Source organism: Microtus ochrogaster, chromosome 8, assembly GCF_000317375.1.
Source record: "Microtus ochrogaster isolate Prairie Vole_2 chromosome 8, MicOch1.0, whole genome shotgun sequence".
NCBI classification, from domain to species: domain Eukaryota; kingdom Metazoa; phylum Chordata; class Mammalia; order Rodentia; family Cricetidae; genus Microtus; species Microtus ochrogaster.
This window is the reverse complement of record NC_022015.1, coordinates 36,628,608-36,652,671: the sequence shown is the minus strand read 5'-3', so window position 1 is coordinate 36,652,671 and position 24,064 is coordinate 36,628,608. Positions and strand designations below refer to the sequence as shown.

General features: G+C 50.2%; 1 protein-coding gene across 1 annotated transcript in view; it reads right to left on the bottom strand.

Moving 5' to 3' along the window:
• Positions 1-24,064, bottom strand: part of Shank2 (SH3 and multiple ankyrin repeat domains 2) — a 445,228-nt gene that overhangs the window by 347,580 nt on the left and 73,584 nt on the right. Inside the window, exons 4-8 of the mRNA XM_005351593.3 lie at positions 20,481-20,684; positions 19,308-19,379; positions 15,510-15,618; positions 4,712-4,863; positions 3,320-3,487 (exon numbers count right to left, since the gene is read on the bottom strand). Of these exons, the coding sequence (XP_005351650.1) occupies positions 3,320-3,487; positions 4,712-4,863; positions 15,510-15,618; positions 19,308-19,379; positions 20,481-20,684 (705 nt within the window). The remainder of the gene's footprint in view (positions 1-3,319; positions 3,488-4,711; positions 4,864-15,509; positions 15,619-19,307; positions 19,380-20,480; positions 20,685-24,064) is intronic.

The window sequence follows — 24,064 nt, the reverse complement described above, 5'->3', positions numbered from 1 at the left end:
TTTGGCTGAGTAAGTGTGAACTGTGGCTAGGGCAGCATTTGGCTGAGTAAGTGTGAACTGTGGCTAGGGCAGCATTTGGCTGAGTAAGTGTGAACTGTGGCTAGGGCAGCGTTTGGCTGGGTAAGTGTGAACTGTGGTTAGAGCAGTGTTTGCTGGGTAAGTGTGAACTGTGGCTAGGAGCATAACCTAGGAGGTGTTGACTCTGTCTCCTACTCCTGCCATGTCTGTGCAGGGTCATTCAGTTGTCACCCTGTTTAACAGGTGCAGCAGCCTACAGTTAAAAGAGACAAAAAAGCTAAGTAGAAACGTCACCTCTGGTTCTTCCATAGAACATAGCTTTCCCAGGCTACTCAGAAACCGACCACTAGAGGGCAGTCCAAACCCTGGAGCTGAGCTGAGAAAAGGTAATAGGATTCTGGCAGGATTCAAGAGCACCACGGTCTGGGGGTTGAGGGACTGAAGTACTGAAAAGTCTGGGTGGCAATAAAACGACAAAACTCTCGATCCAGACCCAGGATGGAACTTGTCATCTGTGGGGCCCAGAAACCAGCAACAGCCAGGGTACCACAGCCAAGGGCTGTCTAAGATAAGGACCAGAGTCACATGGTTTAGATGAAAGGCCAGGCATGTAAGTGTGATGTCACTGGACTGTGAAGAGGAGCTGACCTGGTGGGGGGAGGGGCAAGAAGGCTGAACAAAGGATGGGGGAAGCAGGGAGGAGATGGTAAAGACGATGCCGTAAATGTGCTTGGCAGAGGTGCCACTGCCACCCATGCCCTGCTCCAGGACACAAGTGCCTGCTGGTCACAGTATGAGACCTGGAAGTATTATCACATGGGGACTGGAGCACACATACCTACTTTCTATGGGCACACGCGTGCGTGTGAGTATGAATGGAGAATGTATGCACATGTTTAGTTATGTGACTTTTAAAATATGTCTGTCCTGGCCAGCTTCCCTCATGTATCAGGGAGTCTCTGTTCATACCTGGATCCAGGCATCAGGACACTGAGTGGGTAACAGGAGTCACGGATGCTCTGCCAGAAGCATTCATGGCTGTGTGAACAATAGGTGGGCAGGCACCTGAGGTGCAATGGAATCTCCAGTCAGTGGTGAGGGAGGGCAAGCCAGGAGACCCACAAGGCTCCCGCAGTACTGCAGAGACAAACAAGCAGGCAACATGCACGGGTGGGGGCCAGTCCAGGAAGACAGCTTGGAGGGAAGTACCGTCAGCCTTGCCCAGCACTGCGGAAGGGCTCAAGAGGGACGAGACTGAGCACCGGGCTGAAGGCTGCCCATCACCCTAGCCCAGGGAATAGAGGAGAAGCAGTAGGAATTGAGAGGAAAGATGGGAGCAGGTGGACAAGCGCCTACACTATTTCTCAGGGCTGTAAAAGTCAGGGTTCTCCTAAGAGACCGAACTGCTAGGGTGCACATGTATGTACACCGTCTGTTCTCCATATCCGTGAGCTCTGTCACCTATGGATTCTCTGGCCATGGATAGAAATACTTGGGAAAAATTAGCATATGTATAAAACATACATACACTTCCTTTTCTTCTTGTCCCTAAACATGGTAGAACCACTGTTCTAAAAGAACTCACATCATCCAGGTTATTATAAATCATGCCTGTAATCCTAGCCCCGGGAAGCCGAGGCAGGAGGATTGCCTAAAGTTCGAGGACAGCTTGAACTATGCAGTGAGTTCCAGGATACCTTAGGCCAGGGATTGAGATCTTGTCTCAGGAAGACCAAAACTGAAAATATCAAGTCACCTTGAGACGGCTGAACACACTTGGAGGGATGTGTATGTTACGTGTAAATGCCACACTGTGTCACAGAAGGGTTCGGGGCATCTCAGAAATCCTGGGATGTGACCCCTGACGTTCCTGAGAGATAATTGTACTTGGAAATGTATATATGGAGGAACACAGAGAGAATTTAAATACCTGAAATCATGTTTTATAGAGTTGGTTTCCATAGTGACGGGGCAGTCAGTAAGGTCTGCAGGGAAGGTGGAAGCTTGGTGGGGGGGCTGGTGCTACAGCTGGAGCCTGAACGGCATCTGGGGTGGAGCTGGGTTTTTCTAGGTACCTCAGACTTCCCACAAATGAGCCTGCGCTGATGAACAGTCTCCAGCTCACGTGGAGGGTCACCTCCATGCTTAAAGTCTACTGGTTAACCCCCATCCCATCTTATAGCACATTGTCAGAGCAATTCTATCAGCATCTGGTACCACGTCCCAGCCGTCTGTCATGGAGAGAGTCCATCCTTCATAAAGTAAGCACAGGGCTAGCAGCCAGTCTCACATCAGGCACATGAACAAGACAGTCATTATATATGTTGCTCTGAGGTCCCCACCCAGTGTGGGCTTGGGGTTCCAGCAGCAGTATCAAAGAGTTCCATTCAACCCGTGCAAGCACGGGACCTTTTTCAGGCTGTGGGGCTCCACATCCACAGGAGACAGGCCAGATGCGGGCAGGTCCTGCAGGACCCTCTTTCCTCTCTGCTACAGTCGGCAGCCCTAGGCCCTGAACAGCTCTGGGTGGGAATGCAACCCCTCCTTCCAGGAGGGGCAAGTGTGAAAGGTGGCACAGGCATAGACAGACTGATGGAAGAACCATGGTAGACAACCAATCAAAGTCAAGTGAGACTATCCCAGGATCCCTCCCTTGACCTGCCTACCTGCCTGCCCAGACCCTTCCTCCAATCAGATCAAAAGCCTTGAATTCAAGCTATAAACCCCAGCTTTAGAGAACTTGGACCATTTCTTCCTGCACCTGGCTCACAAGAGGCTGCCCTTCTAGAACCATCAGGTGGATTTTGTTTCTTGCTAGGGTCATGAGAGTCACACCTTCTAGCCCCACAGTGACAAGGTCACAGTTGTCCCATGCTCAGCTTCAGGGTTACAAGGTAATCTCTGAAAACCTCTGAAAACCTCATGCCTTGCTCGAGGAAATCAGACCTCGTCCTGGGTTACCTGGAACCTTCTTTGCTACGTTCCTAGGGTATCAGGGCCTAAAGAGCTCATAGACCATGAGGAGGGATGTACACTCTTAGCCCCTCCCCCACTCTAGGTGACTTGCTGTAGACACACAGCAACCTCACACGAAAACCTAGTTTCTCCTGGAAGTGGCCCTCTCTAGGTAAATGGGTTAGCACATAAATGCTGATGACTAATATAAACTTTTCAGGACCTTGGGGTGGATCATTCAAGATACCAGAAGGGGCCTGATGCTCGGTCGCTCTGTGGTCTGGGTCTAGCATCATAGGAAGGGGGAGCTCAGCAGTGGCTCTGGCGAGCAGAGGCACAGCCATACCTGGTGGATCTCATGCCAGCCGTTCTCATCCTTGCAGCACACGGAGGCATGCTCATGGAGAAGGAGCTCGCAGCAGTAAGGGTCACCCCCCACAATGGCCGTGTGATACAACGGTGTGAGTCCATAGCTGTCCTTGTAATCTGGGGAGGCTCCGAGCTCCAGGAGGGTCTAGGGAAAGAGTTGAAAGTCATCACTGGTCTCATGCACGGAACAAACTGAAGACACTCATGGATCACGTTCCCATGGACCAAGCTGACATATCGCTCCTGGATACCTGATGTTCCCCCTGACACACACAGAACTGGAGAGTCCTAAGTGCTGACTGGAAGTGACAGGTGATACTCAGGGATGCGGGAACGGTCTGCACCTAGAGAAGAGACAGTGTGCAACTACCATGTCTCAACAGGGTCCTCCTGGTGCCTAGAGCCCGGCATCCCAGGAGACAGCTGTGGAGAGCCATCAACGTTGCATTTACTAAAGAGAGCCACAGCATTTGGAGTAACACACAGGACAGTGGAACCCCAGTGAGTCAAGGGGTAGGGAGCCTCTGGAGTAGGGTCAGGAAGATGCGAGCTTCTCAGAAGCCTGTAGGAAGGCAGAGTTGAGGTGAAGTTGGGATAGAAGAAATGAGAGGAAAGCTTCCATCTCAGATCAGTCTGCAGCCAGGGGACCTAGCTTCCTCGCTGGGCTCTGGTGGAAAGCAGGCTGGAGCCACATTCTCTCTTGACAAGGCTGCATGCACTGCTAGACAGGGCAAGGGGCAAAGATGTGGAATGAAGGAAGAAAGGGAGATGGGGTGAATGCTGCCTGGCAGAGGCAAAAAGATGGGCATTGGGAAGATGGGGTGGGAAAGTTGGGCATGGGAAGATGGGCATGCGAAGATGGATATGGGAAGATAGAGTGGGGAAGATGGACAGCAAGGAAGACAGGCATGGAGGGACATGGGCCTGGAAAGGTAGGTGTGGGAAAATGTAGTGGGGAGGTAGCCATGGGGAAGATGGGTGTAGAGCATATGCCACATGGAAATTCAGGAGAAGATGTGGCTGGCCACAGCTGCCTGCTTCTGAGAGATGCAATGCAGGGGATATCAAGGCTGTCGTATTACTCATGGGTTTGAGGTCTCCTCTGAGGGTCAGCAATAAGGTTTAGCACCAACTCATTTGTTAGAAACATGAGCCTTTCCGTGGAGTAGAGGGGACAAGCTGGCTTAAGGCACTGAGTTATAGAAGCAGCTACATTACAGAAGGGGCAGGAGCACCTGACACTCAACTGCCCTTCTGAACTCGTGGGGACAGAAGTGGGCACAGGGAACATGGTCCCTGGGGAGGAAAGACAGCTCAGGGGACCAGATAAAGGAATCTGTTGCCCACACAAGACAGGTTCATGACATACCTTCAGAGCAACCTGGTTCCTCATCCGGGCAGCCTTGTGAAGGGCGGTCATCCCATCCCTAGCACGGAAGTCCAAATGTGCACCCCCATTTCTGAGAACTTTGATGACCTCCATGGAGTCATTGAGCTGGGCAGCCAGGGTCAGGGGCGTCTCTGAGGGAACCAAACACAAAGGTTTCAGAACAAATACCCAGAGAAGGAGGCCAAGCCCCCCTTAGTGCTCAGCCACAAGAGGGTCCTCAAACACGAGCAGCTCCTTCCGTGAGCCCACGGCCCCCGAGAGTCCGCACAGTCTGGAGGACTCAGACGACCCATGGCCATGACGGGCACATGGGATCACATGCAAATGGAAACAGTAGCAGCAGGGTCTCCACAGTGCAGGCCTTGGTGCCATGAACCCTGGAGAGCCCTACCATGCTCACTGAGGACAGAAGCCTGGGCACCGTCCTCACGTGTCCCTCACAGGAACTCAGACACTGGCTAGGCCAGCACCATTTGTCTTTCTGATTCATGACACACACAGCCCACTTGTGGCTGTCAGGAACTAGGCTGCAAGGCTCCCATGTAAATAAGGACTGGAGTCCTCTGGGTGCCACAGAGCACAGGACAACATACAAGTTACTGTGACACGGAGAGACAACACTCTAGAGCAGTGGTTCTCAACCTTCCTAATGCAGTAACCCTTTTATACAGCTCCTCATGCTGTGGTGACACCAGCCATATTATTTCTTTGCTACTTCATAGCTGTAATTTTGCTACTGTTATGAACTGTAATGTAAATATCTGATATGCGACCCCAAGGGGAGTCAGGTTGAGAACCACCGCTATTGAATCTCCAGATCAAGGCAGAAGAAGAAGCTCAGTGGGGAGAGTACTTGCTTACACAACATGAGGACCTGAGTTTGAGTCCTCAGCACCCAAATAAAAGCTGGGTGCAGGTGAGCATGTCTGTCACCCCAGCAGAGATAAGTAGATCCCAAGGGCTTACCGCCCAGCTAGTCCAGCCAGAACAGTGAGCCTCAGGTTATGGGAAAGCTGGTCCCACTCGGGTGTTTGCAACACAATGTCTTGAAAATGTTCCTCATTTTTCATTTGTTGAGATTTCCTTAATTTTTAAAACACTTTACAACTTTGACATGTACACCCAAGCAGATGGCTAGTACTCCAAACTTGGATCACTTGACCTTAAAGTTATATACACCATCACCCTAGAAATACCCTGGGAGTATTGTAGACAGAAAACAACCAGGATGTATTTCAAAAGGCATCAGCAGGAAGGGAAGGAGGTAGGACCCTGGTGGGTCAGCTGAGAGCTCTGGCCTGACTGCAGGGATCTAGGACACCAGGGAGGGCAAGGTAGAGATGTAAGGGCTCAGAGCAGCTGCTGGGAGTGCAGGATACAAAGCAGCAGCTGGAGGGTGCATGTATGCGTGTGTGTGTCTGTGCACGTGCATGTGAGTGCATGCATGTGTGTGTGTGCACGTGTGTGGGTGTGTGTGTCTGCCGTGTGTGTATCTGTGCACGTGCATGCAACTGTGTGCATGTGTGTGCACGCATGCATGCATGCGTATGAGTATGTGTGTGCATGTGCGTGTGTGTCATGGGAGAGACCCCAGAAATCAAGCATCTGGAGGGGTGACTCCTCCAGTGTCAGGCAACAACTATGGTAGTGAAAACCAGTCCTCCTCTTAAGGGTTGGGTAACCACTAGCAGGGTTCTTAAAACACTGATTTCGGAGGCTGAGGGGTCCCAGGATGAAAATCTAAAAGAGAAGAATGAAGCATGTATCACAATGTGGTAACTGAACGTGGGGTGCACAGGCTGACCTGAGCCATTCTAAAAGTCGAATGTAAGATGCAGAATAAATAAGACACGGAGAACAGCTTTCAAGTTTGAGCTCAGAGGCCACAGTGTCAGCCAGCTGCTCCCCTGTGAATGCAGCCAACCCCAGCGTCAGGAAACACTTGCCTCTCAATATCAGCTGTCACCATCATCATAAGAGCAGCTGGTGCTGATGTTGACAAGAGACCCCCAAGATCAGGCTGGTGGAATTTTCCCATAGGATTAGGGGAAGGGAGGGTCATCAGACCCAGATGTGAGATCCAGCTGTTCCCACTTGGCTTTCCCTCCCAGGCATATGTAAATCAGTTACATATGATTTCTTCCAAGGTACAAGAGCAGTGGTTCTCAACCTGTGGGCCAAGACCCCATTCACGGGGGTCACCTAAGACCACTGGAAACACAGATATTGGCATTGCAGTTCAAAACAGCAGCAGAATTAGCTGTGAAGTAGTATCAAGAATAATCCTATGGTTGGGGGCACCACGACATGAGGAAGTGTATTAAAGGGTTGCAGTGTCAGGAAGGGTGAGAACCACTGTGCTAGAGAATACAAATTGAAAGTTAATGAAGGGGCCTCTATCCATGCAGATAAGGGGATATTGCCCATTTGGGGGGTGGAACTTTGCAGTAATACAACTGTTTTAGGGTCACCCACACTCCTATAAGTAACTCTTCACCAAGGCTCCTGTGAGTGACCTCTCACCCAGACTACAATGACTGTCCCTCACCTACGCTCCTGTGACTGTCCCTCACCTATGCTCCTGTGAGTGTCCCCTCACCTACGCTCCTGTGAGTGTCCCCTCACCTACGCTCCTGTGAGTGTCCCCTCACTATGGCCCTGTAGCTAAGCCTGACTAAATCATTGGTCTGGGCTAGTCTTGGAGTTGTTTCTTTGTTCTGCTCTATCCAGAGCAAACAGAAGTTCATCCATGTCTTTGCAAAGGAAGTTAATGCAATGCACAGATTGAAAATAACAACAATAAAATATAACCAAGAAATAACACAGTGTGAGAGTGGTTTTCACAGCGTCCATGAATCAGGTCTTATAAACAATCTAGAAATGACACAGGCTGCCAGAGGATGTGCACGGGTTCTGTGTGACTAGAGCATCCCTTGAGCTCAAACCTGAGGAATCCTACAGCCCATCCCTCATAGATATGGAAGGACACATGCACCAAGCAAAACCCACATAGAGATTGACTAAGCAATAAACGGCAGCAGGAGGAACAATTTCACAGACAGACACAAATCTCCACTCCCTTTAGCAGGCAAGACATAACCCTCTCCCCCGCTCCTTATCAGTGGGCTGTGCCAACTGAGCTCCTTCCCAAAGGCACTGTATGGGATGGGCTCAGCTGGTGACTCTCAGGAAGAAAGGCCGCAGACAGGGCCATGCTAGAAGGTCTAAGTCAGCACCCCAGAAATCAGGCAGGCTGACAGTAGGAGCCCTCTATAAAAGGTAAGAGAGATGTTTCATCTCCTTCATGCTCCTCCCCAGCCCCACACTGATTCATGTTTATGAGATCTGGGTCCAGTTGAGAAGAAAATCCTCGACAAATGTGCACGGAGGGGCACCTGAATAAACAGCAGCCAGTTCTCAAGGCCGTCAAGCTCACCACCAAGAGAACAAGCCCAAGCAACTGCTGAAGCCACGCGGCCTACAGAGACACAACAAGTAAAGATGGCGCAGGCCCTCTGACGTATCCAGACAGAAAGAAAACATTTCAGGAAACTGAGTAAATCAGAATGATGCATGGGCTTTGTAACACTCCCATGGAGAAAAGAGTTCAATGGTGGCAAAATAAGCCACCCTGATTTCAGATGTTAGCAGTGGGTGAGGGTCTGCAGACACTCCCTAAGCCAAAGCTAGTCTAAGAAAGGCTTATTTAAAAAAATGAACAGCAGCAGCAGCAGCAACAAACACCTGAGGGCCAGAGAGATGGCTCTGCGATTAAGAGCACTGTTCGGAATTTGGTTCCTAGCAGCCCTATCAGGTAACTCACAACTACCTGTAACTCTGTTCCAGGAGGGCCCCATGCATTCTGTTGGTCTCTCCAGGCACTCCTCCCATTCACACATACTAACACACATACACATAAATAAAACTTTTAAAGTTAAAAAAAAAAAAAAAACCTCTCAAGGCTCTTACTTAGGGTTAGGGACTTAATAGCTCTGTAAAAATCACTGTTACTCATAGACTTAGAGAAAATATTTCCAAAGCCAAACACAAATATACGAGCGGCATCTATCCAATCTGCAAAGAGAACTTGTAAACTTGATAAATTACCCTCCAAGTGGGTGAGATACTTGAAGAGAAACCTCAACAAAGAGAAGGGACAGATGCTAAATGACACATGAAAGAAGTGCACTCCCACCTCAAGGGGGCGCTGCAGGGGTCAGGCTGCAGGCACTCAGAGAGTCAGACACAAAACACTGAGTCTTTAAACCACAGAGGATAGATAGTCCTGCCCCCTCATCACTGACACAGATGAGACAGGGTGCAGCCACGTAGGGCATCTCAAAGAACAGCTCAGCAGTCTTAAAAAACAAAGCACAAAGGGATTAGAGAAGGTGATTCAGCAATTGAGAGCACTGACTGCTCTTCTGGAGAACCTAGGTTTGATTCCCAGTCACTACACTGTGCTGGGTAGTTTTATGTTACCGTGACAGAAGTGTTTGAGAAGAGGGAGCCTCAATTAAGAAGGCTCCTCCATATTAGATCAGGCTGTAGGCAAGCTCATAGGGCATTTTCTTAATTAGCGATTGATGGGGGAGGGTTCAGTCCATTGTTGGTGGTGCTGTCCCTGGGCTGGTGGCCCTGGGTTCTGTTAGGAAGCAGGCTGAAGAAGCCATGAGGAGCAAGCCAGTAAGCAGCACCCCTCTGCTGTGGGAGGTGATGTATGCTGTGAATGTGTTTTATTGCCATTAATAAAGAAGCTGATTTCAGTCAATGGCTTAACAGAGTAAAGCCAGGCTAGAAGAGACATATATAGAGAGGGAGCAGAGTCAATGAGAAGCCATGTATTTGCCACTGGAGGCAGATGTTTGGAGCCTGCCAAAACTTTGTCGGTAGGACACGACCTCGTGGTGATGCACAGATTAATAGAGATGGGTTAGTTTAGGATATAAGAGCTAGCTAGCAATATGATTAAGTATTGGCCAAACAGTATTGCAAATGATATAGTTTCTAAGTGATTATTTCATGTCAGGGCGGACAGGAAATGAACTAGTGGCCTTCCCCAACAAATCCTACTATACCCCTCCATAGCCTCTGCATCAGCTCTTGCCTCCAGGTCCCTACCTGTTTGAGTTCCTGTCTTGATTGCCTTTGAAGATGAACACTGATGTGGAAGTATAAGCTGAATAAACTTCCCTCCCCAAACTGCTTTTTGGTCACGGTGTTTCATCACAGCGATAGAAACATTAAGACACACACAAAGGCTCACAACTGTCTGTAACTCCAGTTCTAAGAGATCTGATGCCTTCTTTTAAGCCTCCACTGGCACTACACACAGGAGGCACACGCAAACAAAACACTCATACGCAGGGAATAAAATAACTGTAACTATTAAAAAAACCCACATTTTACCCAGTCACACTAGAGCTCTAAGAGTTTCCACAAATGAGTTGAAAATAAATGTCCAAGCTGGGTATGGCAGCACGCACTTGTTTTTCAGAGGCTGAGGCAGGAGGATTGCTTTGAGTCTAAGCCAGCCTGAACTATTGAGTAGGACTTTGTCTCAAAAAAATAAAAAATAATAATAAAAGAAAAAGAAAAGAGGAAAGGAAAACATATGTTTATAATTGCTAAAAACTATAGAATCTTCTCTCAATCCTGAGTAAATAGATTTAAAAAAAACCCATTGAATGGGAAGCATATTATTCAGGACTATGAAGAATTGAACTGGGCCAGTGAAATGGCTCAGCAAGTACAGTGCTTGCAGAGAAAACCTGAGAACCTGAGTTCAATTCCCAGAACCGACATGAAAGTGGAAGGTGAGAAATTGCAGGGAGCCGGCCAAGATTGCCATTATAAGATGGTGCCACATCCTGTCTTGTTGGTTATAAACAACTCCATATTTGGCTTATGCCTTTGAGAGCGGTGTCCCTCCCCCCACCCCTCCGCTTCCCGCATGCGCTGTGGATAAGGGTCCCTGGGCCTATCGAGATGCAGTCTGGTGTCAGCTGATGATGGCAGCCAATCACAGGGCGACCCGTGTGCCAATTCCCTATATAAGCAGCCGCCATTGAGCCCCTGGGTCTCTCTAGCGTCTCTCTCTCTCTAGCTTCTCTCTCGCGCCTCTCGCGCCTCTCTCCCTCTCTCTCTAGCCCCTCTAGCGCCTCTCGTGTCTCTTGTCTCTCTCTCTCTCTCTCTCTCTCTTCTGCTCTCTCGTTTCCTGCCCCCCTTCGCTTCATGTGCTCTCCTTCAACCAAATGCACTCCAGTAAAGCGTGATCTGAGAAGAATCCTTGTGTGGTGGGTGTTTCTTCCTCGCCGGTCAAGAAGCCCGCCCCAAGAAATGACTCCAGAGTTGGCCTCTGACTTCCACATATGTGCAGGGCACAGACACACACATATCAACACACAATTAAATAAACACAGTTTATTTTCCCAGACACAGTGGAAACTTCGGCACAGGCTGTGAAGGGATGAAGCCAGTCTGACAACATACCGCTTGGTTCCCACACTGGCGTTCTAGGAAAGGAAGAGATGAAGACAGGGACATAGGTGGCCGTGACTTAGAGGAGACGATGGCCAAGCACAAGAGGCGTTTAGATAGTAATGGGATCCCAGATAACGCCTGATGGTGGGTACAGGAATCACATTCTTGGCAGACCCCACAGAATGTGTGGCACCCAAGAGTAGCCCTAGAATAAACCCTGGGCCTTGGCTGTAACAAACACATCACACTAGTACCATTTGTTAGTGAGAGGGAGGGTGTGGGGCGTGTGGGAATGATCCACACTCAGGGCTAGAGGTGTTTAATTGATTCTTTTGAGACACGGTCTTGTTTCTCTGGCTAGCTTCCAAGTTGCTATACAGCTGAAGATGGCCGTGAACTCCTGATCGAGTGTTGGGATCGCAGGTAGGTGCCACCATACCTGACTTTAGGCAGTAGTTGGACTGGAACCCAACACCTCAGGCAGACAGGCTGTGTCTATATGCTCTGCCTCTGAGCTACGCCCCACTGCCCAGTATGATTTTTCTGTGAGCTTCAAACTGGTTCTCTACAGACTGTAGACCCAATCCCAGGCTCATTTCCATCCAGACTGTCTTCCCTAGTCCACCTTCCACATTCGATGGACCTTATCTTCTCCTAGCTTGTACACTTGGTGAGCTTCCCACGCTCCCTTGGAAGCAGGCGCATAAAGGAAGAAGGATTGCAAAATAACTGGGCACCGTGTCTGGGCCTAACAACAGGCCTCTTTATTAGAGCTCCAAGGACTACCCAGATGCACCCGACTAACTGGAGGTGGGTATTTCTGAACCGGCGGCAGGCTGCCTTCATTTGCGTGCCTCTCGCTGTCTGCAGACTCAGGTTTACAAGGTCTCACAACCCCATTCCCTCCAGACAGAGCAGTTCCTGGGATATTGATCACGTGCTGAGATTCATTGTGTGCCAATCAAGACACCGACCATAAGTCATCAGACAGGCTCCCTCCACTCCCCCAAGCCACAGAGCTCCACGTAAAGGCAAGCAGAATGTCTACAAAGCTTCTAATTGGGCCGTGTGGGAGCTGTACGGGGCTCCCCAGGAGTCCACCACAGTCGAGTGTGGGCGGAAACAGTGCCTCTCAAGGATGATAAAGAACTTAGCTAGAGGACACCCCACCCCCCGGCTGACAGCCCTGGAGCATTTCTCTCACTTGCTGGGCTGCTTGGGAGTTTTGTCAACTTGACACAAGCTAGAGTCGTCTAGGAAGAGGAAACCTCACTTGAGAAAATGCCTCCATAAGACAGGCCTGTGGACAAGCCTGTGGTACATTTTCTTGATTAATTGTTGATGTGGGAGGACCCAGACCACTATGGGAGGTGCCACCCCTGGGCTGGTGGTCCTAGATGCTATAAGAAGGCAGGCTGGGTAACACATGGGGAACAAGGCAGTGGGCAGCACTCCTCCGTGGCTTCTGCTTCAGTTCCTGCCTCCAGGTTCCTGCCCTGACTCCCCTTCACAGTGGACTAGGAGTATAAGCTGAAATGAACCCTGTCCTCCCCAAGCTGCTTCTGGTCATGGGGTTTGTCACATCAACGGAAAGCAGACAAGGACTGGCAGGTGGTAACCAGGTCCTAAAAGGGAGTCCAGATGAGCAAGGTGGCCCTGCAGACGCAGCAGGGCAGGGGGCTGTGCTATTCGGGGCCTTTCCTGGAGGTTTTGGGTGCACAGCAGGTTTCCGGTGTCATTAAATAGCTGTCTTTCTCTCGCCTGAGCATCCCGCAAGCTCAGAAACCACAGCATACAGGGAAGTGATGGACTAGGTCCCTAGGGCCGTCAGTGTGGCAGCCTTTCCAGGGCGTGGAGCTGTCGTCCATCTGATGCCAGAGGTCCCACCATGGCAGAGAGGGACCCAAGGACTCCTCCACTAGGGAAGAAGTCTTCGGTCTTCTCTTCATGTTACTTGATGAAATTTATGCTTCCAGCAGCTATGGACATCCGCTACTGTTGACAGACTGCGTGGTCTGAAGTGGCGGGTCACCCCTCCAGGATTCTGAGCTCACTTGCCTGTCACTCCATCCAGAATGGCTGCTGCCCCAACTATGGCTGCCCAGTGCCACTGACTCGAGGATGCAGAGCTGAGGCCGGGGCTGGTGGCTTATCTTGGTCTCAAGGCAAGCTGAATTGGACTCATAGGGATGCCAAGAGTCCCACAGATGTGAAGATGATCTTCTTCCTTTCTCCTTGCTCTCTTCCTCCTCCTCCTCCTTATTCTTCCTTTTTCTTCAGTAGGGTGCATCTCTGAGACAGTTCTGGCCATCCTGGAATTTACTTTGTATACAAGGTTGACCTTGAACTCACAGAAATGCACCTGCCTCTGCTTCTCATGTGCTGGCACCACAAGCCCCTTTGATAAAGCCATGTCGTATTTTACTTTTAATCATCTCTAGATAATTCTAAGACCAATGGATTCGATTGAGTAGTGAGGAGGTTTCAGTCTGCTTCATTAGGGGACAATGACAGGAGAGAAAAGTCTGAATGCATTCAGGACAGATACACTTTTTGTTTTTCTTTGTCAATCCATGCGTGGTTGGAAAAGGAGTTTCACGAAATATGAGACCCACAGATACAAGACCAACCATATTTCAGAGAACACAGAATAATAATCACTTGTGGGCTCAGGGCTCTGCGCTCCTGGGTCTCTCTTACTCAGTGCTAAGGGCGTAGAATTTCTTGGAATTTCTCTAAGTACCAGCTCCTTGCCCATCATTACTGCCTCTATTCTGGCTCCAGGTGGGGCTCAGAGAAGGCTCCACATGCAACCTCTGCTTCAAAACAGTCGGTGTCAACTGGGGAGTCCAGTCAGGGTCTGGCCTGGGATGACAGCTGCTTCGAAACCCAGAACTAGAGACACTGATGTAAAAAGGGATGGGGGGCAAAGGAGCCGTGGCTCCCTTCAAAAGACAAATACGCTGAGAATAACTGACGTACAGCCATGATAAAAGCAGGTACCAGACAGTCAGAACTCTTGAAGTTGTGGGAAGCATCCTGACACCACAATGCACATAAACTCCACCTTCTTCCCCAGGAGCTTCTACCCTGGGCTAGGGCCAGCTCTTCCGGGCACGACCTCCTCTCGGGTCCCCTAGCCAGGGCCACTAGTGAGTTTTTCTCCTGGTATCTTAGACGCCATCTTCATCCTCAGAAATGAGCCCTCTCCCAGTTTTCATGCTGTTCACAGATAAACCCAAAGAAACTCAGGAGTAAAGAGCGACCCAGCCCCCCATCAGGGCTAAGATGGGGCTATGCCAGCTAGACCAGCACCCAGTGGGGGCCACCTCAGCCTAAGGGGTCAGTCAGGCTGCCCCAAATGACAAACAAGATCCACACTTTATAAGACACCTCCATATTTTGTGTGCATGGTAATTTTGAGGTGTGACAAGAAGCCACACGGGAGCCAGCAGTGGACTTGGGTTGTCCTGTTAGGAAAGGGAGAGAAAGAGGACGAAAGGGAGGTAAAAGTACCCTGCTGCTAAGGTCAAGTATCTCCTGCATCACCCAGACCACACACCAAGCCAAATAGACCCAAGCTGCTGTGGAGAGTCCCTTGCCCTCTGCCTGCCACCTCAGCCATATCATCCCACGGCCACAGTGTTCACCAGGGCTGCGGCCAAGCTCCACCCATTGAAACCAAGAGATACTAGCAACACGGGAAGGCACTTTGGGTTGTCCTAACTGGGGAAGCTACTGGCCTCTAGAAAGACCGTGGCAGGACTCCACAAAGCCGAGGTCTACCCCACAGCAAGAACAGTCAGACCAAGTGTTGGCCATGCAGAGCTCAGAGCCCTCTCTCCTGCCTGTGCAGCTTTCTCCCAAGGATATTTCAAGCCTAAGGAACTCAGCATCCAGCAGGGAGCATGAGACAAGCGCGAACACCTGCCTGTCTGTGAAAAAGCCTGCACCCAGGCAAAGGGAAAGCCCCACACATGCTGTGGTGCTGCTGGTTAGCACATCCAGCTAGGGGGCTCTGCCGGTGACCCTGGGGTCAACAGGCAACAGCCCACACATGTATAGCATCCATTCGCTCTCCCCTTTCCTAACATTTATGCACAGAGCACCTACTGTGTGCATGCATTGAGTTGGAGGCTCAGACTGCAAGGAGAAAAACACGGGCCTTCAGAGCAGAAGTTACATGAATGAGGAGCCACTTCCGAGCCCAGATGAAAGCCAGGACAGCGGGAGAGATGAAGAGTCACGGTAATCTCACAAGAGCAGGATGAAGACCTCCTGCATGGCCACCCACCTCCAGTCTCCAGGTCATGGAAATTGGGATCCAGGCCTCTGTCCAGCAGCTTGACCAGCTTCTCCACTGAGCGATGCTGAGTGTGGTCCATAAACTTCTTCAGATTGGTCTGGCGAGGAAAAGACAAAACAGAAATGACTTGGTGAAAGAAATATATTTATAAGAGCAGGGAGTGTGGCTCAGTGGGCAGAGAACTTGCCTGGCATGCATGAGGCTTAAGCCTAGCACTGCACAAACTAAGTATGTTGGTGCATGCCACAAGTGCCAGCACTCAGAGGGTGGAGGTCGGAGGATCAGAGGTTCAAGGTCATCCTTAGCTACTTCGTGATTTCAAATCCAGACTGGACTGCCTGGTCTAAGGAAGGAAGGCGGGAAGAAGGGGGGGGGGTCTTTATAGACTAAGAGAAGACTGTCCACTAGGAGGCACTAGTCTCCTCTGTGCAGGGCACTGCTGACCCCAAGACTCACATGGGACCAGGAGTGGGGTCAACACACAGCCAACATCATGGGCCTGTCCTGGATGAATGTCTCAGAAACTTAGCTGTTCACCACCTCTGTACCAAGGTCTCAATGTGTGTCCCTCCACAATGCACACAGTGAACTGTAATCCCTGATAACGGCACTCGAGATCTCTGGGTGATTAAGGTGGAGCCCCAATGAGTGGGGTTCATAGCCATCTAAAGAAGTCCCAGAGAGCTCATTCTACCACCACTGACAGCCATAACCTGGACACCAGAAAATCCAAATTCTCACTGTGATGTCAGACAGCCAAGAGCTCTGGAGCTGTGGGAACACCAGTCTGCCTACGGTTTTTAAGCAGGAGCGGGTTCCACATTTGGGGACGAGATGCTCTCCCAGGAAGAGAGCGATCACCTGGGGCAGGGTGACAACCGATAGTTTCCAGGCCCCGCTCAGACCCTCCACTCCATTCCCAGAAAGGGAGTGCCTGAGGTCTCATCTGTAAAAAGGAGACTGCTGAACCCCACCCCATTAATCCCAGAGCAAAAACAGTGACACCGGCCCTGGGGGACACCTAGTTCATTCCTCAGGAGATCACACAGGTCCCACGGAACCTCAGCCTCCCCAAGCCTGGTAGCCTGGCCACAGATCCGGAAGAACCCAGCATCTCTCTTGGGTCCCACCCTCATCCCGATTCAGTTTCCACAACACAGGATAGAAGCACTGTGGTTTTTCATTTGATGATGTGCCTAGGCCTTCCAGGCACCTGCCATGGGCTAGATTCCCATCCGAACACCTTACAGTCTGGTTCTGGAACAAATGTCCAAAATCTGGAGTGTCATTTAAACCGTGGCTCATGGGCACTTTTCTTTAGATTCACAAGTATCTGTATCTACATATTAAATAACAGCAGTAATAATAAAAACAGAGAAATCCTCAGATGCTGGGGTCAGCCACATCCGTGTGGATTCCAGGATCAGGGCAGAAAATACGTAAGGAAAGCCTGGACCATACTTGGCCAGAACTGAGAAGCCAAGCACAGTGGGTAGGGAAATACCAAAGGACAGGGAACCAAGTGATGCGCATCTGCCAGCTACCAATGGATAATGTAAGCATAAAATTAAAACAATGTTGGTCAGAGAGGCCATAGAGGCCCTTAAAACAATACAGGTGGTTGCCTTTTGTCTTGGTAATCAGAACTAGACGATGAGACCCTAGGGCTGAAGAGATGGCTCGGCTTGTTGCATGATACACAGAAACCAAGCTGGACCTGAGCTGGGCACTTCCTCCTACGCAGCTAGCTTTCATGATTCTAAAAGGTTATGAAATAGCCTTATCTAGGGGGTGATAAGACACCAACGGTCTTTCCCAGCTATAAATTCTATGAACCATGACGTCAATCTTCTGGACAATAGTATCAGAGTAGCATAATAGTTATGGGAATAACCAACCACTCCCTGGTTGGCTCTGAGGCCCACTCCACAGTAAGAATCCAAGCCTAGTGCTGTAAACTATGCCAAAAAAAAACACATGGTAGGGGCAGTCGCCAGCCCTAGGAAGGAAATACTATAGCTTTACTAAATTGACATAGCATCAAGTTATCCATTTGGGCCCATAAACCAGTGTTTCTCAACCTGTGGGTCACAAGCACCTAGAGAGCAATGAGCCAGGGGTCGCCTATGACCATCAGAAAACAACGATATATTTACATTATGATTCATAACAGTAGCATAATTAGAGTTATGAAGCAGCAACAAAAATAATTTTATGATTGGGGGTTCACCACAAATGGGAAACTGTATTAAAGGGATGCAGAGTTAGAAAGGTTGAGAACCACTGCACAAATAATGCTTCTCCCAGTCTTAATCAGAGAAGCCCCTCTTCCTTGTGACTGCACAGCTGCTGAGAAAAAGTAACGGCTCACTGCTCAGCCTGAAATGAGACATTAGCACTATCCCCTCTAAGGCTCAGGGAACATCATGGAAGACCGGGAGGAAAGAATGTAAGAGCTGGAAGATAGGGAGAAGGGCTACACAGTGCCATCTCCTGGGAAGGCACAGACATTGCAGCCTTGAACTCGCAGCTGTGGGTGCCTGCACTGGGTCAGGACAACAGTGGGTCTATCAATAGTCAGGCATGGATGGAAGAGGGGCTCTGGCCGACCCCTCATTGCTGCACTATTTGCAGATACATTCAAGGAAATGGGGGAGTCACTGGCTTTAGTCGTGAATCCACCAGTGACCACCCCACCAGGCTCCAGTGGATAGACTTCACCCACTGGTCATACAGATGGTCCTAGAGGAACGAGATTGGCAGGGAGTATGGGGGCTGAAAGGGATGAGGGGGAGAAAAGAGAGGACTGTAGAGCAAGGAGAGAAGAGAGGACTGTAGAGCAAGGAGAACACATTTATACAGCATGCGACTGTCAAATAACTACTGAATTTTTTTTTTTTTTTTTTTTTTGGTTTTTCGAGACAGGGTTTCTCTGTGGCTTTGGAGCCTGTCCTGGAACTAGCTCTGTAGACCAGGCTGGTCTCGAACTCCCAGAGATCCGCCTGCCTCTGCCTCCCGAGTGCTGGGATTAAAGGCGTGCGCCACCATCGCCCAGCTTGAATTTTTAAAAATTAACTGGAGACAAGAGAATGAAACCCACAGTAGAAACCCTGCATCCATCGAGAAATAAGGAACTGTGGGTTGTGAAAGCCGTGTGCACCCTCCACTGGCAGGCAAGCACCAGGCATCCCAGGGGTATCTAAAGGGAAGTAGTGTCCACCCCATGCCCTTCAGGCTCCACCCACATGCCCCAGGATCACTGCTTCCAGTTTCATGCATGCTCCTGGCTCATATAGCCTCACTGATATGTCTGGGGTGCATGTCACAGGTACTCACTGTGACTTCATTGGGCACAATGCCCTCTACCTAGCATAGCCCTCTCCTCCCATTGCTGCCAGCACTTCCTGCCTTTTTAAAATCTGTTCTTATCGGGCAGCAACAGAAACCAGAGGCAGTGTTCAGCAGGCACCCCTTTCTTCTACCTCACCACATCCGCTGTATCACTGTACTGCTGCCTTTCAACCTCTCTGGGGCACCAGGGGGTGGCAACCCTCTGTTCAGCCTCCACCAGACTCCCTGAGCCACCTTGCTGACTGCTGTCTGCCTAGGTCTCCAGCCATGTGCATGGGGAGGCAGCGCCATCCACCTGCATGCCCCAGCCTGGCCTCATCCCACAGGTAGGTGTGCAGGGGCTACTCCGAAGGGAATGAGCCAGCCAAAGACAAAACAGCAGGATCAGGTGACCTGATGAGGTGGAGGAAGGATTACCCACCCCGCCCCCCATACCTTTGTGTGGAGCCTGGCCAGCTGCTTCTCATCCAGGTTGGACTGCTTATACACACGCTTCTTATAGCGAAACTGTCAGGGGAAACAAGCAGAAGATTGCAGGTGACCAGATGTCAGACATGGGTGCTCAGAGGAAAAGTGACCTCGCCAAGCACAAGGCACCCCAGTTTTAACCAAGACACTGGTATCTGTGCTGCAGAGCCCATCCCCCAAGAGTTCCATCATCCAGCAGCCATCAGGACACAGGGCAGTCTCTTAGCTGTGGAAGCCAGTGCCCAGCTGGTACAGAGGGTACGGTGGATGGACACATCCCTAGTGTAGCCACATCCTGCCGGATCCCAGTCTGTGGGAATCCACCTGCCTTCAGTTGGTCTGGGCATCTCATGCACCCCTCTCCTCAGGATCAGAGGCTCCCACTGGCTCCTCACAACTGTGCTGCCTGCTTGGGATTGGAAATTTCACTGCAGAGTGGAGAAGTGGGCTTGGAGTTGGTAGCAACACACCCAGGCACGTGGTGTCTCAGCCCTCAGCTTTATCACATGCCCTCTCCTCCCAGACACCAAGACCTGACACTGCAGAGGGTTCAGGAAGCACGCTGAGGGGAGGGCATGACTGAGATTTTGAGAGGAAGGATGAGGCCCTCTCTTTGCTAAGTGCCTCTGAATTGGTCACTTTTCCCACATCAGCCTCAATTTCCTCATCTGTCTCACAAGGACAACACCAGAGGGCTCCAGAGTAGAATGACCTTCCTGAACTCAGGTCACTGTGCCTCCTTCCTGACCTCCTCTGAGCCTGTCATACTGCAAGGAGCGCATATAAAGGGTGGAACTGGAGGGAGCAGTGCCAGGATGGAGGATGCCCACGCTGGACAGCAATGCTGCAGTTCTGCATGCTGCTCCTGCCCACTTCCAGATACCGCCACAAACTCAGTGCTTGTTTTTGTCTAAAGCTAATCACACTGCTGGTCCACAATCCCAAAGCCACCAAGAAGCACCATCAGGTACCTGTCACACACATACACACCTAACAGGGATGGTCCAAAAATCCAGACTTAACTACAGGATGCATAATTTTCTAATCCGAAAACAAACAGTGGCCTGGCTAAGAAGCTGCCCTCAGCTGCACCCAGGCTGCACAGCGCCAGCTCTCACACAGTCACACATGGCTGCTTACCTCCAGGGAAGGCACACCCTGGCCAGTGGGCTGTGGGTATTCCCGCAGCAGCCGTTCCTCATCCAGGAACTTGCCGTCCCGCCCATTGCTGGCTGGCTGGAAAAGCCCATAGTTGAGTACATCCTTCAGGCCTTGGTTCAGGGTACACAAGATTCGCTGCTTGGCCACCCACACGGTGGCATCTGGGTTAAATCGAATGCACTTCTGTGGGGGAGAACAGAGACATGGGTCAGGGATGCCAAAGGTCATCAGAGCCACCAACCTGGGCACAGGATCAAAGGAGTCCTGCTCCTTCTGTTCCTGTCCTCTCTGCCCCAAAGTAAAGTTTACCTTTGCCTTGAGGACAGAGAGGCTGGGGAAAGCAAGATAAATCAACCAGGCTGGGAGTCAATGGAGTGCCTGCCATCGAAGCATGGGACCTAAGCTGAAGCCCCAGAACCCACACTGGGGAGATAAACAAGTTAATCCCACGACTCCCTGAGCAGCCAGTCTAGAACTGATGTCAAGATTATCTTATTCGCATACACGCATGGCAGCACACACACACACACACACACACACGAGTGCACTGTGATGGTAAGAACATATATTGAGAATCTCAGCTCAGCACAGCTGTCGCTAAGATATCCCGGGGCTTACAGGACCCTCTCTGAATCTCCAGATCTATGGGCACTCAGGTTCCTTATCATGACATGTTTTTAAACTTCCACACGTCCTACCAAATGGCACAACATTGCCATCTACAAAGTTCATGTTTGTAGAGTTAGCAAGAAAAATAAATGTCACTTCTGTTTTCAGGCATTCACAGGTGTTCTGGGACACATGCAGCCCACAGGACATGGGTTGGACAGACTGCATGATTCCCTATTTGCTCTTAACACCTAATAGATACACTGTACATCTGTGCAAAAGTCACATTCCATCCCGATGAAGATAAAATCGTTTTGTGCACAATTCTCAATCCACCTACAGGGAACCCCTGGGGCAGCAACCAACTGTACAACAGTGCCACTTGAGGTGTGCTTGGCTTGCTCTCTGGCAACCTGAACACAGAGGACTTGTTGTCTGGGAGGCCTGAGGGATGAGAGCTTTCACATCACCAACACTATCTCCAAACAGAAAAATCAGAACTGTATGCATTACACAGCTAACGAGATGGCTCTGCGGTAAAAGGTGAAGACTGGCGTTCAGATCCCTAGAACTTATATAAATGGCAGGTGGGTGTGGCAGACACCTGTAATTCCAGCCTCAGATGTCAGAATCAGTGCATCCGCCCTGACAAGAGCCCTATGGGTGAGCTCTGGGTTTGATTGATAGACCTCTAGACCCTCCTCAGTAAATAAGGTAAAAGAGCAATCAAGGATGATACTAGACATCAACCTTAGGCATTCATGTGCTCATTCATATGCAAGCATGCATGAGTATATACATACCACATACACATACATGGAAAACCCAAAACTCAATCTATATGTGCCACTTAAAGAGAGAGGGCTGGCAATAATGAGAAACTACTTGATGGGGGGGGGTATTAAACAAATTACTGCAAGAGGCAATTTCTTAAATGGTTAAACAGCACCAACGGGGCCTCCAAATCCATCATCCACACTCCAAAGATGCACCTCGCCCTCTGAGAACTGGAATAGTGACAACTTGGTTGTGTTCCCAGTGGCCTTCTGTGGCACTCCTTGGGTGTCAAGGAAAGACAAGGCAAGACCGGGTTCGTGTCTAACCAAGATGTCTCATGTGTGTTGGATTAAAATTGGTTTCTACTGTTCAGCATAGCAGGGGTGCCGGGGTGTGCTTTCCTACTGCGAAGACAGGAAGGAAGAGCTGAGGACTGGCTGAAAGATGCTGGAATTAATGCTTAGCAAGGGGATTCTGTGTGTGCCTGCCTCAGGGTTCATAAGGCCTTGCTGCCTTCAGGATCCAGTCTGAACACCAGGTTCTCACAGTTGCAGAATGGCTCAGCTGCTGTCAATCCTGAACACTGGTCTAGCAGCTACAGCCCCAGCCAGGGAAGCCGACACCCTACACATGAATGAACACTCCCATTGGCCCCTCTCAGGTGTCACTGGCTGAGTTTAGGATGACCCCCTGACCTTCCTGGGTTACAAGACCTGGTGGGACCAGTAGTTCCTTCCAGTGAGGAGCCACATGGGCCCCCCTCCATCCATCGTGGCTAGGTGAGAACCCTCTGTGATCTTGACACAACAAAAGCATGATAAGAGATACAGCCTCCTGGGGCTGCTGGGAAGCCACCACTCCCAGTTCAGGAATCATTGCAGGATTCGGGTTACAGTACACAGATGGGCCGTCCCCACTCAGGTGCCCTCACACCCACATTACAGAACACTTTCCCAGCCCTCGCCATAGCTGACAAGCAACTGCCAACTGGCAAGTGCCTAGAGGGGCCCAGGGCTGTGTGCCGCCTCCCAGAGGATTTGTCTGCCATTGTAGGTTACACAAAGACTGGTGCTCACTGCCATTTGGTGGGCAGAGCAGCGAGGCTTAGTCTGTGCCTCCCTGGTGCAAGAGGCAACCCTGAGAAGCAAAGCAGCAGCGCTGGGAAGCACTAGAACTGCCACATGGAGACCCCTCTGGAAAGAGCAGGAGTTCAGAAGTCAGCAAGACTTGGGTCTTCCGCCCACCAGCTGGACAAGCCTACTAATCTGCCCTGTGTTAATTCCTCTGTCAAACTCTGGGCCTCACTCCGACCGCATGGCAGCCAGAAATAAATGTGGCCATAAGCAATATTACTTATCAAGGGCTATGCCCCCCAAGAAGGCAGTGGTCTATTTAGAAATGGGGTTTTTGCAGGTGTGGTCAATTAAGATGGGGCTGCACTGGAGAACGGTGTGCCTGACCCAATACCGTGGCATTTGTAGAGATGGCAAATGTGAAGGACACAGAAGGTGCATAGGATGGAAGCTTCAGGAAGATAATAGGGGTGATGTTCCTATAAGGCTAAAAAGATAAAGGTCTCCAGCAAATCTCCAGAACTGGAGAGTGGGAAAGAGACTTCCTGGGAGCATCCTGGGTAATACCTTTTAGCACCTTGATCTCAGACACCTGAACTCAGAGGACTCCTGAGCACATTTGTTGGCTTGGCCACCTAACCTAGGGTCAGTTGCAACAGCTACATGAAGAAACAAACATGTAAACCACCTGCTGCTGACCTTTAATCTTGACTGTCAACTAGATGTGAATCACTTAGGAGACACACATCTGGGCAAGTCAATTAGAGTGATTCTGGAGAGACTTGCCAGGTGGTGGCAGTGATGGTGATGGTGGTGGTGGTAATGGTGACGGTGACATAGATGGTGATTAATGATGACAGTTGTAGTGGTTTGGATGGGAGCGGCCTACAGGCTCATGTGTTTGAATGCTTAGTTCCTAGATGGTAGAACTGTTTGGGAAGGATTAAGAGGTGTGGACTTATTGAAGGAGGTGTGTTACTGGGGTAAGCTTTGGAGTTTCAAAAGATTATTGCCATTCCCGGTGTGCTCTTGAACATTCTCTCTCTCGCTCATTCTCTCTCTCTCTCTCTCTCTCTCTCTCTCTCTCTCTCTCTCTCTCTCTCT